This window comes from Lepisma saccharinum, chromosome 10 (genome assembly GCF_977018435.1).
Source record: "Lepisma saccharinum chromosome 10, izLepSacc3.1, whole genome shotgun sequence".
Lineage (NCBI taxonomy): Eukaryota > Metazoa > Arthropoda > Insecta > Zygentoma > Lepismatidae > Lepisma > Lepisma saccharinum.
The window spans coordinates 4,931,096-4,946,582 of NC_139238.1; the positions used below are offsets into that span (position 1 = coordinate 4,931,096).

Sequence of the window (15,487 nt, forward strand, 5' to 3'; positions counted from 1 at the left end):
AAGGGAGGAAGAAGAGAGAGAAAGAAAAGTGAGAGAGGGAGAAAGAGGTGTGAAAGAGTAAGAGAGAGAAGAAGAAAGGAGAGAAGAAAGAAGGAAGGATCTCTTTTCCCTCTCTCTCTCGAGAGACTTCTCTCTCTCCGGGGGAGAGGAGGAAGAGGAAGAAAGGAGAGAAGAGAAATTCCTCCCTGATGGCCTTCCTTCTTCCCTTCCCCCTCTCTGTCTTTCTCTCTCTCTCAGAGAGGGAGAGAGAGAGAGAAAATGGAGGCACTTTCTCTCTCCCTTCTCTCTACTTTATTCTCTCCCTATCTCTCTACTTTATTTTTTCTCTCTCTCTCTCTCAGGAAAAGAGATAAAAGAAAGGGGAAACAGAAGATTTTCTTTCCCTCTACCCCTTTTCCTTCTTCTTCTTTCCTCTCCCTTCCTCGTTCTTCCTCCCTTTCTTCTAGAGTATCAATGATAAGAACAATCATTATAGCTCTTGTCTAGACTTACGGCGGGTGGCCTACATGCTGGCAAGGGAAGACTTGAGCAGGGAATACACCTCAGACCAATCCCTCATGCATCTCATTCTACAGGCTGCCATGTTTCTCATCTCTCTCTCGCCAGCATGTAGGCTGCCCGCCATAAGACTGGACAAGACACAATTCCCACAGACCATTACAATAGCTGTGAGTCCAGACATCAGAGCCTTGTTAGTCTGCAAAATGCAATCCATCACCTACTACATGGAAGAGAGATTGACAATTGAATGTCTTCACAAAGGGACACCCCTTACACCCCATTATATTTTGACATTACATGTAAAATAGTTTTGAAACGGAACTGAAGGAGTGGCAAAACAAGGGAATATTTTCCTTTCTATCTTGTTATAAATTATATGTTCAAGTTCATCAAAACCAGAGCAAGCAAGTTGAAACTTGGTGAATAAAACATACTTTTACTGGTAATAGTTAAAAAAAAATCAAATTTGCATAAGAAAACTAATGTCAGTTTTCATGACACTAAAATTTGTGTGTCCCGATGATTCTGTCAAAATGGAACAAATAGATTTCCTAAAGTAATTATACAGGGTGTTCGATTAGTCACGCAACCAAGACTTTGAACATACGTAACGTTTTGAACAAATAGTAATAGAGACATGAACCTTGCACTGGGTAATTTCATTGTCTATGTGGATATTCTTTAAACATTAAACAAGAAAAATGATTCTCTACATAAATGTTCAGTATGGGAGAAAAAGTTACTAAGGTGTAAAAAGTTTTTGCCTACCATGTGAGAGACCCAGGTTAGATCCCTGGCGGGGGAAAACCAGAATTTTTTCCCCTGTTCAAGCGATTCCTGAAGGAAACTCTGGAGGTAAAGGTGGCCAGGGGTGTGGTGCTGATCACATCACCCCCACCTTTAGCCACAATCAAGAAAGTGTGGGACCATAACTCCACACCCCTTTTATGCCTTCATGGCATGGTGCAAAACACAGGGGAGCACTTTAGCTTTTTTTTTACGAAGTAAAATCATCTTCGGTGTTGCTTGCAATAATTTTCAATGTGTATCGATGATCTTTGTGGGTATTTACTAAAGTGATAAAAGAACAATAATTTTTAGGAATTTCATGCATAGATGATTATGGTATTAGCTATGACATATCATAAAAAAGGTATGTTTTTTTTAAAATTACATGTCCTGGCAACATTGGTTGTGTCGGAGAGAAGTACCAGGTGTGCCCGTCATCTTCCTATGTTATTCAATCAATGTACAGATGAAATATGAGATTTGAAATTTATTGTACATGAGCCTAACATACCTATCTTTTTGTTCGATTATCCTCTGTGACTTACACTGTGCCATGAAAGCACATAGGGAATGTGGAAGTAGAGCTACACACATTTTTGATCTCAGCCACAGTAGAGGTGATGTGGTCAGCAATATGCTTCAGCTAATCCAAACCCCAGGTACCAAATAGAGGTACAGCAAGTGCTTGTATGAATACTGCAGATATCATATAGCCAATGGTTAGCACTCTTTCCTTTGGTGCGAGCAGACTTTAGCTGAATACCGTTGTTGTTGAATTTTGCACTTAAAGAAACACTTTTATGCAACAAGAACAAGTGACAAGTATATGATAGGCATTTTCAGTACATAACCATGATACTGAACTTCATAAATTAATTTTGTTTTGAGTGCAAATTGGTAGTTTCAGTGAACTCTCAATTCTGTAATTCTGTGACCTTTCATGGTTACCCGGAAAAGGAGCATTATTTTGAAGGGGTCGTTACTGAAATTTGGACACAATTTCATCCACCCCCAACTCCCATATGCAAAAATTGGCTTAAAATCGTACTTAGGCTCTTGTTGCAAAATTACATGTTATATTGGGAATAATTTATGCAATAATAGCAATTGGTTTCCTAAGATTTATTGCATGAAACACATCACATATTTACTGTAGGAATAGACGTAGATACATGAGCATACTTTACTGCAGCTACAATAATTATTGCCATACCAACAGGAATTAAGGTATTTAGATGGATTGCCTGTGTTTCAATGTAAGTGCTCCACCTTCCCATCTGTTTGGTAAGTAATGCTGTTTTAAGTGTTCAGCATATTCTTATCAAACATGCTAATTTTATAATCCTCAGAAAAACTTCTAACCTTCTCAACTGTTCATCTTCTATGCTGGGAGATGGTGGCCGTGTTTTAACAACGGTTTTTATTTCTTTGAGAAGTACAGGCCTTTTACACTGTATCTGAGCAAGTTTCTTTAGTGCCTTAACATTTTAATACGAGGGTCATTCGGAAAGTAACTTCCGTTTGGTTATAAAATAAACACCTGGACATTTTGAGAGTTTATATTATATATAACTGGGAGAGACAACTCTAAGCTATTTTTCTACATAAGCACCGTTTCTGTTGAGACACTTATATCGGCGAACAAGGTTTACAATACCCATGCCAAAGAAATCTGCCGCTTGTGCATTCAGCCATGCAGTAACACTGTCCTTGAGCTCCTGGTCATTGTTGAAGCGCTGTGCCCCTAGACACTTCTTCATTTGTGGAAAGAGGTGATAATCGCTAGGGGCCAAATCTGGGCTGTAAGGAGGGTGGTCAAACAATTCCCACTGAAAATGTTTGAGAAGGTCCTTGGTTCGAGCACCAGTATGCATGGCGTGTTATCATGCACAAGAACAATGCCAGAACTAAACATGCCACGTCGCCTGTTTTGAATTGCTCGTTGCAATTTCTTCAAGGTTTCGTTCCAGGAACTCCACCAATAGTATTCCTTTTCTGTCCCAAAACACAGTTGCACAGGCGGCAGATTTCTTTTTTGACATGAGTATTGTAAACCTTGTTCATCGATATGATAAGTCTCTCAACAGAAATGGTGCTTATGTAGAAAAATAGCTTAGAGTCGTCTCTTTCAGTTGTATACAATAAAAACTGTTACAATGTCCTAGTGTTTCTTTTATACCTAAATGGAAGTTACTTTCCAAATGACCCTCGTAAGTTGTGTTTCTTCTGCAGGTCCCTTTCCAACCTTGCACTTTTACCCATTATCAGGGGACCCTTTACATCCCTTTTTAACCCTAAAATAAGGATTTTAGATAAGGGGATTTTCCACATATATTCTGAAGGATGCAAAATGACCAGGTGTGCCGATGTACTGAAAAATTTAGTTATTTCATTCAGAAAAAAAAAGAAGTGTAGGAACATGAAACTGTGCATCTATCAGCCTAATATAAAGCTGCATGTTGGAAACTTTTTTCATGACAAATAAAACTTTATTATTTTAACAGTAGACACCCTCCAGATTAGAATGATGCCCCACAAGTGTACGTACAAACACTGATTAATGTCAAAATTTTCAAAAAATGAGACCCTGCATCGGGTCCCCAGCCTATAGTGGAACCACACGCAAAATAACCTGCGCAGACCCGTGACTCCTGTGCATCGTACTCCCGCAGTAGGAGAGGGGTAGAGAAGAGCAGGCTTCTGTATGGGTGGAGTTGAATTGACAGAGGGGAAGGATTCTAATTGAATGTTCTTTTGTTTGTAGTCGCTCTATAACACGTACCACGGCAAGTACTTTGCCCAGTATCTCATATGGTTTTCCTGGTGACTAAGAGCCTCACTGGCCATGCAGGCACATAGCCAGGGGGTGGGCTCTGGGGGTTTAAGGCCCCTGAAATCGTACAAATGTTTCGTTGACAATAAGTGTGTATAGAGGTAATTAATTTCACTTCCTTAGCAGGCATACACCTCTTGTGTAATAAGTTGAAACATACTGAGAAATTTATCTTCAGAGCTTTACTCCACAATTATTCACCTTCATATGGTGGCTGCTGATAAGGGATGAGCACCCCTGCCCACCCTGAAATAAATTCTGGCTACGTGCCTGTGGTGAAGTACATGTAGTTGGATATAGCGGCCGTAAATATCATACCATCAATGATGTGTAGTACAGTGCTTGCGATGAGAATCATAACACAGTGACCGAAATAAGTGCAACAAAAATGTTATTTTCGGATTAGCTCCCTCAAATTTTCAGGCTTTTTTTTTTAAAAAAAAAAAATCATAGTTTCTGGAAAAGGGGTCTATACTTCAAGATGGATGATATACGTTGGATTGTTGTAACGAGAGAGCTGATCATTTTGAGAGAATCATTCATAGACAAACTGATGCATTGCATGCAGAGAGAGAAAGACAAATTGATTACTATAAGTAAAATTACCTTAGAAGGTTCACCAGGATTGTAGTCTTTAAACCAGGGAATTTCTTTGATTTGTTCTAAACTCAGTCTGTTATGCTGAATATCATCTGAAGATGCAATATCCATCCTATCTCCTGCCACAACGAAAGCCTTTCCACTATTTTCTACTTTTGATTCTTCTTTTGGCACTTCTGGCTTTGCTTCCTCCAATGGTACTATCTTTCCATCTTTAATAGTATATTGTCTTTGAGGTGCGCATGAATACGTCTGAACTACTTTCACCTCCTTCATAGTTCCAGGTCTAGAAACACGTGGCATTTGTTCACTCTTTACATCCCACAATGATGTTGGTCTCTCACTGGTTACGGTATGCGCTACTTGAAGCGAAGCTGCTGCTTTCTCTGGCACTGGAATGGTTGTATTGTCAAAGTTCTTCTTTCTCTTCTTCCTTTTCTTCTTAGGAGACGCTGACAGATGTCCGAACAGCTCCTGTTCAAGTTCCTTCAGATGATGGATCGGATGGTCCTTAGGTCTTTCGTCCCTAACTTCTGGTTGGCACGACAGAGCAAATTGCAGCAACTTAGTGTGTTCGCTTTCGGGTTTCACCGAGAGTCCAAGATCTTGATCATGTCTGCTAACATCCTTCTTTTGTCTGTAATGTAATGATTCAATAACAATTATTATTTTTTTTTTATTTACCGGAGAATTCCAATTTCTGCATTAGCCATTTTAAAATACATTGGAATATAAAAACAATGGAAAATAACAGCAAAAATAACAACAGAAAGTAACAATATAGAATAACAACTTGAACAAAAATACATATACAGAAGATTGATCGGGCAATATCCAAACGATTTGGCAATGCTGCTGCCACGTGTGTAGTTCCGCCAGATCTTTGAAACCAGCCTTGAATCCAGTGTTGTTTTTGAGCTTGCAGTTGCCGGAGCGTTGTGTTCATGCTAGTGAAATGTCGCCGAAAATTAACAGTTATTGGGAAGGGTACATCATGACTCTTTTCCATGCACATTTTTTTTACAACCGAATAGTGAAACAGTGTCGGGAAAATAGTTTAACCATCAGAGCGACCACAGCTAAAGATATCGTGGCCAGACAAACACACATGGTGTTCAGAAGAAACATTCGCCAACAAAAGCGTCCCCATTTGAGGTTGCCAGTGAAAGTGTTGCCTGAGGTGCTTCGTGGAATTCGGCAAATTGCAGTGCAGGAAAATCCATCACCCCGACGTGACATGGTGCAGTTTCCCCGTAGGCAATCATGATTGTTGCCGGATACGAGGGGAAGTTGAAGATACATACGGTGAAGAAAAACAAAGGTGAATGCTGTCTACTTCCAGGAATAAATTATGGCCCTAATCTATTGGACAGACATCCCTCGTTTGTACAAAGCCAACAAAAACCAGGTATGGATCCACATGAACAAAGCATCCAGCCACACCACTATATCATCACACCACTAGATCATCCCTGCAATTTTATCAGGACATCGAGCATGTAGTGAATTAAATTTATTAATTCCCCACAATCTCTCCCTCCTCCCCCTTCTTTTGCACTCCGGTCTCTATGTTTTCCAGTGTTAATTTACGCCACCTATTGTGGTTTTCAAGTAACTTCTTCCTTTTTCTGCGTGTCTGCGTACTCCGTTTCTATTGGTCGAGGGTGCCTTTTTCTAGAGTTGCTTGTTTTGTCTGCCTGCTCATACAGAAGACAGCCAGGCTCCGATACGAGCAGATATTGCACAGAAAGAGTGCAGCAGGAGACGGCACAGTGAGCCGTGGGTTTGATTGCCCCAGATACGTCAAGAGTATAATGGATATAGTTTATTAAGAGGGATCAGTTTCGTCGTTTCAAAACCGATCCCAAGTAAGTTAAATATGTAGTTGTAAGATTTGTGAACACCTCGAAGGTTGAAAGGATCATTTATTTATTTTACATACAGGATTCGAACTTGATTTACTTCTGTGAGTTATCACTAATTTTCCTTTACTTTTTTGGAATCGAGAATGCCAGCTGAATTGCAAAAATAGTTGATGTTATAAACGGGCAATTTAACTGTTTCTTGAGGATAGCGTTGTAGCTCAGAAAACAAAAAGGACAGCTTAGGTGAACAGTTTTACGGTGCATTTAATATTGATCCCTTATTCTCTGTCATAAAACTGTGCATTCGATTTACATGTGCTATTCATGTTAAGAGATAGATATGTTGAAATAAATCAAGACGTTTGAAATTACCGCTGGCATATTATTTATTTGCTCGTAAAATTCTGTAAGTTTAGTGTCAAAAGGGGTGTACATTATTGGATATACTGTGTATTGCACTGTTTTGTTTAGCGTATTTCCTTACCTGGTTGAAAATAACATAATCAATGTTCATTTAAAATTGGATCTTCGGAGAACCTTTGTGCCCCAGAAACTGTACATAAAGGGGTGTTGCATGCTTAGGATTCAAACGAGTGGCCCAATCGTATCGCTTCTCAGAAGCCACAGTGCTTCTGTTGCGAGTACCATGTTACTAGGGTAGGGAACACGCTCGAAAATGCAACATAATGGGGGATGTATAGCCTCAGTCCTTTGTGAGCAAAAAGTGTATCGGTTTGGTAGTCAAAAGGTTGTAGGTTTGGGTGGACCGGGTGGTCGCCCATGATTTGGCCAGTGCCTTAGTTTACTCCATAAGAATAAAAAGGCAATATTGTTACAAACAGGAATCCGTGTTATTCCCTTTCATGACATTCCTGTCAAAAGCCCTGATGCCAGTCCAATGGATTTCTCTGCATTTGGACTGATAAAACGACATCTACAACATCACTGCCACCCCACCCTCACTGGCCTATGGAACGCCTGTAAGGAGGAATGGGATGGAATTCCCATTCATGTCCTCCAACGTAGTTTGTTGCATTGGAAATTGCAATGTTGGGCGATAGTCCATAATGCTGGTGGTCCCATAGAACATAACCGGTGGTGGTAGCAAGGCTTTTCATAGGGTAAACACACTTTACGTATCGGTCGGATATAACCCGATCAATCTCTGCATTTCATAAAATGATTTACATATTGTTACACAATAGCCTTCTAAAACGTGCCTGGATTCCAAAAAATTCTATTCGGTTTGCTAAAGTGTTGTATTGGCTGGGTAGTCTTTGGAAGGGAGAAAGCTGGATGAAGGATAATCTTGGTTTCTGATATGTGAAAAGCTGAGTGCTCCTTGTGGTACGGAATGGCACTGAAAATGGAATTTCCTGGAGAAGGCGATCACTTCTAATGTTCCCATTGGTTATTTTATGGAGAAATATATAGTCTGTAAGTTCGTGTCTATTGTGAGGAGTATGGACATTCAACCTTTTTAGACGGATAGGCTTTTGCAAATGTTTAGTGGATATAATTCGGTGGCGAACAATGGCCAGGAAGAAATTTAGAACAGAATTTGAGGGGCATGCCAGATCGGAGAACAGTATTAATTTTTTGGTGAGACAAAAGATTTGGAAAAGTTTCTCATCAAATATGATGCCTTGGTCTTTCTGTGTGGCAACTCTTTGAATGTAATTATTTTCTAAGAAATATTGTGTATTTAAATTCAATTACTTTTATTTGCATCACAAAGATGAGGATGAGTTATGATATGAAAATTGATTAGGGGAAAGAAAGATCATCCATGCCAGGCAGGGATTTGAACACTGTGATAAACACTGCCATGTAGGTTGGCTATTAACTTCACATGTAAAAGTAATAACGTGAAAAGAAATTCATCGTAATTGACTGTTGGGTAGGAGTAAGAATCAGTGGTGAATTTGTGTGCAATACTCGACTAATGATTACAAAGATTTCTATTTTCTAAAATTTCATAACAAATATCATGCAAATAATATATAATTATAGTCAATTTAGTAGCATATAATCCAAGTAACTATCTACCAAACACCCTAAAAAGCAGTATATACCAATAACCACTTTTTGTATTACGTATCTAAATAACAGAAATTCCAAACATGATCTCCCTTCCTGGAGCATTTAATATACAATTTATATTGTAACAGTAATGCAGTATATGGCAATACTCAGTGCATGAAACTGAAGTACAGTGTGACCAAAACAAATTAAAAATGTCTTGCTTGTCTATTTTTCTGTTCAAAAACATATTTTACTCCTCTACTTCAAAAACATTGATTTTTTCAGAACAAGAGTAAATTTCCCTGACATTTCCATGACTCTTCCACAAAAACTAAGGCTCATAGACATCCTGTTAAACAAGAGAACATTTATAAAATTACAATTACAGTTTTTAGTACATTTATTTACCTTGCATTTTCCAACTCTGTTTTCCTGGCCCTGATCTTATCCTTAATTGTTTGAAGCCAGTTGTGGAGTACTGATTTCTCAATTTTCTTGTATTTTTCCAAAAAGTCAGCTTCACCCTTTTCCCAATCGATCATGAGCTCCATTTCCATTGCTGTTAGACCACAGTTGCTTAGTTCTTCCTTGTGAACAGATTCCTCAGCCAACTGCTTGAAGTCTTCCAACGAAAACTTGCCAGATGTGTACGATGTCAATGGTACAAATTCTGATGCAGCCTGGAACTCCTTATTCTGCAATAATTGCCTGGAAAATTGAGAAGAAAAATGTCATACTTCAGGAACATTCTTAAGAAATTTGAATTACACATTTCTAAATTTTAACAAAAGTACTACTTTTCATAATTGGGAAGAGAGAGACGCGGTAGTATATAAATATGGAGAAACTAGTACTCACTTTTATCTGCAAAGCTGTTTTTTTCTTTTTCGATTAATTTCAGTGGCCACTGCCACCATCCTCAGTGGCCACTGAAATTAATCAAAAAAGAAAAATAACAGCTTCGCGGATAAAAGTGAGTACTAGTTTCTCCGTATTTAAAAGTACTATTATTTTCTTGTAGTTTACGGTTATTACAAGCATAAGAAAAAAAATAACTAACCATTGTTATAACTGTATCTTTAGTCAAAATGAAAATAAATGTCTGATGAAAGGAGCGTGTGTTCTCCTGAAATGATACAAAGAAAAACTGTTTTCTTATGCTTGTAATAACCGTAAACTACAAGAAAATAATTCTATAATGCAAGCAATGCGTACATACAAGAAAAACTATTAAAAGTACTACATTTATGATACTATTACAGGGTAAAACCACTCTCTCACCATAGGAAACAAAGAACATCAAGTAATTAGAAATTACTGTTGTTGCAAAGATAAAGAAAACAATCCTCTCATTGATAAAACATTAAAATGCTGACCACGGCAAAATTTATTTTATAAAAAATATACACTAAAAACGTAATGTTTCCACCCTCTAACAGGATCTTCTTCAGATGAAGATTTACAATTACAATTGTGTGATTACAACCGACTGTGAATCTTCGTCTCAAGAAGACCCTGTTAGAGGGTGGAAACATTACTTTTTAGTGTATATTTTTTTATTAACATGGAAACAAGGCTTAACAGTGTTACGATCCTCTCATTGGCATATTTGCCATGTTAACATGCCAGTCAACCAACTTTTCTTATATATTTTTTATGCATCTAGCTTTAATATATGGAAAATTGCTTACTATACTGGGTGTTTCAGCAATAACTGAGGGGTTACAAAAATGTATTGCAAGTCAACTATTGAACTTACGTTAATGAAACCAGTCCAGCACAATCGAGGAATGTGAACAGTTTGTGCATGTATGTTTTGTTAAGCTGAGAGTTCATATCCTTATGCGACACTCAAATCACCCCCATCAATCTCAGTGTTTTGTGCAATGTTTTGGTCTTCAAGATCACCGGACCTTACACTGCATGTAAGAAACTTATTTTGTGAAGTTTCATAAAAGACAGGGTATTTGTCTCACAGATGCAGCATGATATTGCAGCCCTAAGGGAACGTATCATTGCAGCGATAAACACTATCAACTGGCCAATGTTGATGGCAAAAAGTAGACTAACGTGTCAATGTGTGCCGTGTCACCCGATGCGCACACATTGAACATTTGCAGGTGGAAAAAAAAAAAGAGTTCCTCATTCGTTCTGGACTGGTATCATTAACGTAAGTACAATATTTTACTTGCAATAAATTTTTGTAACCCTTCAATTATTTTCGAAACACCTATACAAGCTATTGCACCAGACGTTAAGCATACTATTTAAAGAACTTAAATACTGATTTATGTATGTTGGTCATTGTTGTCCAAAGCATCCTTCTGATGATCTGGTTTTCTCCCAGTTATACATGAGGAGGGTGATGGAGCTGAAGAAAAAGTAGAAGAGTGAATATTTAAGAACACATGGCAAAGCGTGGTCTCTTCTCTCTGCAGGAAACAGTGTTGGCGAAGGAAACAGCTTGCTCTGTGCTGCATTTGGCAGAGGCAGTGTTGCTACATGAAGGGCAATTTTCCTTGCTGCACAGAAATCCAGGTTCAATTTTAGGTAAAAAGGGAAAAATTCTATGAAAAACATTGAAATTACTGGAGATTTGATTGTCACATTGCTGTTTTTGTTCTACTTGCATGCCTGGTTGGTTTTATTTATCATCATCATCCCTCGCCATTTCCAACCTCTTGCTGGGTTGGCATAAAAGTCAAGCCTCTTCATTTTCTATTTTCTTCTGGTCTTCCACCACTCCTCTCTTTCCACGGTGTTCCAATCTTGTCCTCTTCTCCTAACACTCTCCCTGGCATCTTGGTCTCCCCCTTGGCCTTATTCCCAATCCTTGTTCATGGTAAGCTCTTACTGGTAGTCTTTCTGCATCCATCCTCTTCATGTGTCCGAACAATCTCATCTGTGCCTGATCTATCCTGTCCTGAAGCTTCACCACACCCACTGTCTGTCGGATCTCCTCATTCCTTATTCTATCCCTTCTAGTCTTCCCCAAAATACTCCTTAAAAATTTCATCTCCACTGCCTGCATCTTTCATTTCTCTCTCTCTCTCACATTGTCCAAGTCTCTGCTCCATACATAATTATTGGCACATAGTATGTGTTGTATATTACCTTCTTGCATTTCATAGGTACATATCTGTTCCACATTAATCTTCGAATGCTTTGATATAGTACACCAGCCATTTGTCCTCTGCTGTTTACCTCCTCATCTATTCTTCCACTTCTCTCAATTATGCTTCCTAGATATTTGAAACTCTCCACTAGCCTCAACTCTTCCATGTCAATCTTTATTCTTGGTACATTTCTGGCTCTGTTTCTTGTTGTTATTAGCACCTCACTCTTTTCTGCTCTGAATTTCATTCCTGCTCTTCTGATTTTCTCATTCCAACTATCAAGCTGTATCTGTACTACTTCTTCCCTGTTTCCCCATATTACTAAATCATCAGCAAACAACATAGTCTTCATCTCCTATCTTGTTCCCCACCTCTTCGTTTATTGCATTCATTGTACTTATGAAGAGCAGTGGGGAAAGAGCACTTCCCTGTTTTAGTTCATTACTTATACTGAACCACTCTGTTCTTGCCACTAGTGTCTTCACACAGCTCTGGTTGGCCTTGTATGTGCTCTGCACTCTACACACTACCTCTTCCTCGACTCCTTTCTCTCTTAGAGCCTTCCAAATCTTTGTTCTGCCATATGTCTTTTCTATATCTAGGAATTCCATAATTAAATCATTTCCATACTCATAGTGCCTTTCCTGTAACTGCCTTATGGTGAATATCAGATCTACTGTTGATCTGCCTCTTCTAAATCCACACTGTTCCTCTCTCATGTTCAGCTCTGTTACTTCCCTTATTATTTTCTCTAAATTTTCTCATACGCTCTTGCTGAGTGGCACATTAGTGTTATTCCTCTGTAGTTTTTACATTCCTTTCAGTCCCGCTTCTTGAATTTGGGAACTATTCATCCCTTGGCACTTCTCTCTTCTTTTATTTATATTATGTCTAATTAATCTAGATGGGGGTATATAATAAATATGTACAATAACTGAGAATTGTTGAGGTAAACTTGGTCAGATTTTCAGGATACACTACTGAATACTGTTGTCAATCAACTTTACAGTGACATCTAAAAGAAATGAGCCAAAGTTCTAGGTGCTAGTGACAGAAGCAGGGTGGCATTATTTGTTGTTTAGATATTGATACGTTATCTTCATACATCTGTGTGTTTGCCTATGTCTGAGTGGTACTTGCTGGGAGGGATAAAAGGGGCATTTCCGCTCCTTCTGGTTGCAAATGTTCATTGCTTGGTGGATGATGTAAAGAATTTAATGGACCCACCCCACCAAAAACCTGTAAATATTCAAAATACTACACTTACACTGTAAGAATGAAGTAAATGTAGGCAAAAAGCACTTGATTTGTGAAGTTCTGGCTTGATTTGCTAATTCTGATGTTCGCTTGTTTGTAGATAGGGCACGTAAAATAAGCCCCCCCCCCCCTTGAGTCTCATTTTGCTTCTGTATACATGCTTAGGTAAGTGTAAGTAGTATTCCTTTGCATAGGCGTGTGCATAAGGGGGGGCAAGGGGAACAGTTGCCCCCTAATCATGGACGTCCGCATATTTTTTTTGAACGGAGGAACAAGCAACGTACTTTTCCATGGGGTATATTACCCGGATAATAGTGTTGCCCCCTCAGAAAACAACACTTGAATTTGAAATTATCGCATTAATGTAAATTACTATGTCTGAAATCAAATTATACGTGTGAAATATATACTTTTAGGTTGACATTCAATTTCTAAGAGGGAGGTGCGGCCATCTTTGCTCCCCCTTCCAGATGTTCATGTCCCTACAGTATTATACTCGTACTTTCACCTAGAAATTTAGTGTAGAGGAATCTTATCGCTGTTATTAAACGATATTACACTCTTAAAGAAAATAAAGTATTTCAAGCCGATTAAAGTTCCTAGCAACTATGGGGGAAGAGGGTGCAGTGGTGCAACCACAGGCGGGCAATGGCCATTGCCCCTGCCCAACTTTGGACGGAAATCAATTCTAGGGGGGGGGGGGGCAAAAATTAAGGAAGACTAGTAGAATCTAAGAGTAGCAGGACAAAAGGATACCCAAGATGAAATTAGTTTTCACGTCTTTCTTGCATTATTTCTTCCACACGGCCAAGTGCACCTGCAGGGTGGAACAAAGGGAAACTGCCCCCTCGATATCAAATTTTAAACAAATAAAATAATATATTTCATAAAATTTTCTTGCTCGCTTCAAAATGAAGAAAAATGTAAAAGAGAATGCCATGGTGCACCATGAAATTTTTTGTGCAATATTAAAATCAATATTGTCTTCAGTTTCCAAAAATTTGGATCTAAAGATTTTCTTGCTCTCTTCGCTCACAATTTTCTTGTTTTCTCTAATGCATTGTAAATTGTCAAAGAGAGAAGTTGTAACTAATATACTAAGTACTTCAGACTCTTGCTGCTCAACAGTTTTGTCTTAAATGCATGATCACAATTGTTTGGAGGAAAAGAAGCTCGGCACATTTCATCAATGCAATGAAACAAACAGTGAGATTAAATGAGGTTTTTCTTTCCCAACTGAACTTTTATCGAGGCTTTTGCCCCCCCCCCCCAATCAAAGGATCTGCGCATGCCTATGTTCCTTTGTCAGGCACACTATATCCTTGTGATTTGAAACAGCTATCATCGGAATTAGCCAAAATAACATCTCTCAGGTCAAACACATTTGTTTACACCCTCTATTCTTGTTGGGGATGGACAATACCAGGTATCCAAAAAAGTTCGTGCCGCTGGAACGAAAAGTGAAAGTCAAACGGCATGTGCTGGCAATCCTGTCTGGATGACATCAGAAGTTTACATTCCCGGCAACCGTCAGTCAGTGCAGAGTTGGGAGACGTGTCGGTCGCATAGACAGCAGGTCTGTAGAAACTACAATCCTGAAGGGAACATGTCAGTGTCAAAGGATGTTTTACGGCCGTGTATACTGTATGAGTTTAAATTTGGCAGCAATGCTGCAGCCGCTGCTCGAAAGATATCCTCCGCGTTTGGAGAGGCATCAGTGAGTGAGCGCACAGCACGAAAGTGGTTCAGTCGATTTGCATCGGGCGATGAGAGCCTCCAGGACAAGCCTCGAGCTGGACGCCCCGCCACTATCGACGAAGAACTGCTGAAGGAGACCATCGAGCGTGATCCACAGCAAATGTGCAAAGAACTTGCACGAGGGTTTGGAGTGTCGGAGGAAACCATTCGATTTCATCTACACAACCTTGGGAAGTCTTGGAAGCTCAGTAAGTGGGTTCCTCACGTTTTGTCCGAGGAAAACAAACGCCATCGGCTCACCATTTGCGCATCATTGCTGTCACACCACAAGAAAGCCCAATTCCTGGACCAGATATTGACATGTGACGAGAAATGGGTGTTATACAGTAACCGCTAAAGAAAACATCATTGGGCGTCCCCTGGTTGTGTTGCATTGACCCCCAAAGAAAACATTCATCAACAGAAGGTAGTGCTCTGTGTTTGGTGGATCAGCGCTGGTGTTGTGCACTTTGAATTGCTAGAGCATGGCAAAACCATCACATACGAGGTGTACTCGTCCCAGTTGTAAAGGGTTGCAGCTGCACTGCGTCCGAAGCAGCCAGCACTAGTCAACAGGAAAGGAGTAATCCTTCTTCAAGACAACGCTAGACCTCATACGGCGAAAGCGACCAAGGAGGTAATCAACACACTTGGTTGGGAAATTTTACCTCTTCCACCTTACTCCCCGGACATTGCCCCATCCGACTTTCACTTGTTTTTGGCCATGGATAACCATTTGTGTGAGCAACAGTTCCTAAACCGAG

The 15,487-nt window shown here is 39.4% G+C and overlaps 1 protein-coding gene across 1 annotated transcript in view; it reads right to left on the bottom strand.

Annotated features, from left to right (window-relative positions):
* The window catches only part of LOC145993737 (WD repeat-containing protein 18-like), a 47,745-nt gene that overhangs the window by 12,405 nt on the left and 19,853 nt on the right, over nucleotides 1-15,487 (bottom strand). The window contains exons 3-4 of the mRNA XM_083129485.1: nucleotides 9,022-9,321; nucleotides 4,730-5,360 (exon numbers count right to left, since the gene is read on the bottom strand). Coding sequence (XP_082985611.1) covers nucleotides 4,730-5,360; nucleotides 9,022-9,321 — 931 coding nt within the window. The remainder of the gene's footprint in view (nucleotides 1-4,729; nucleotides 5,361-9,021; nucleotides 9,322-15,487) is intronic.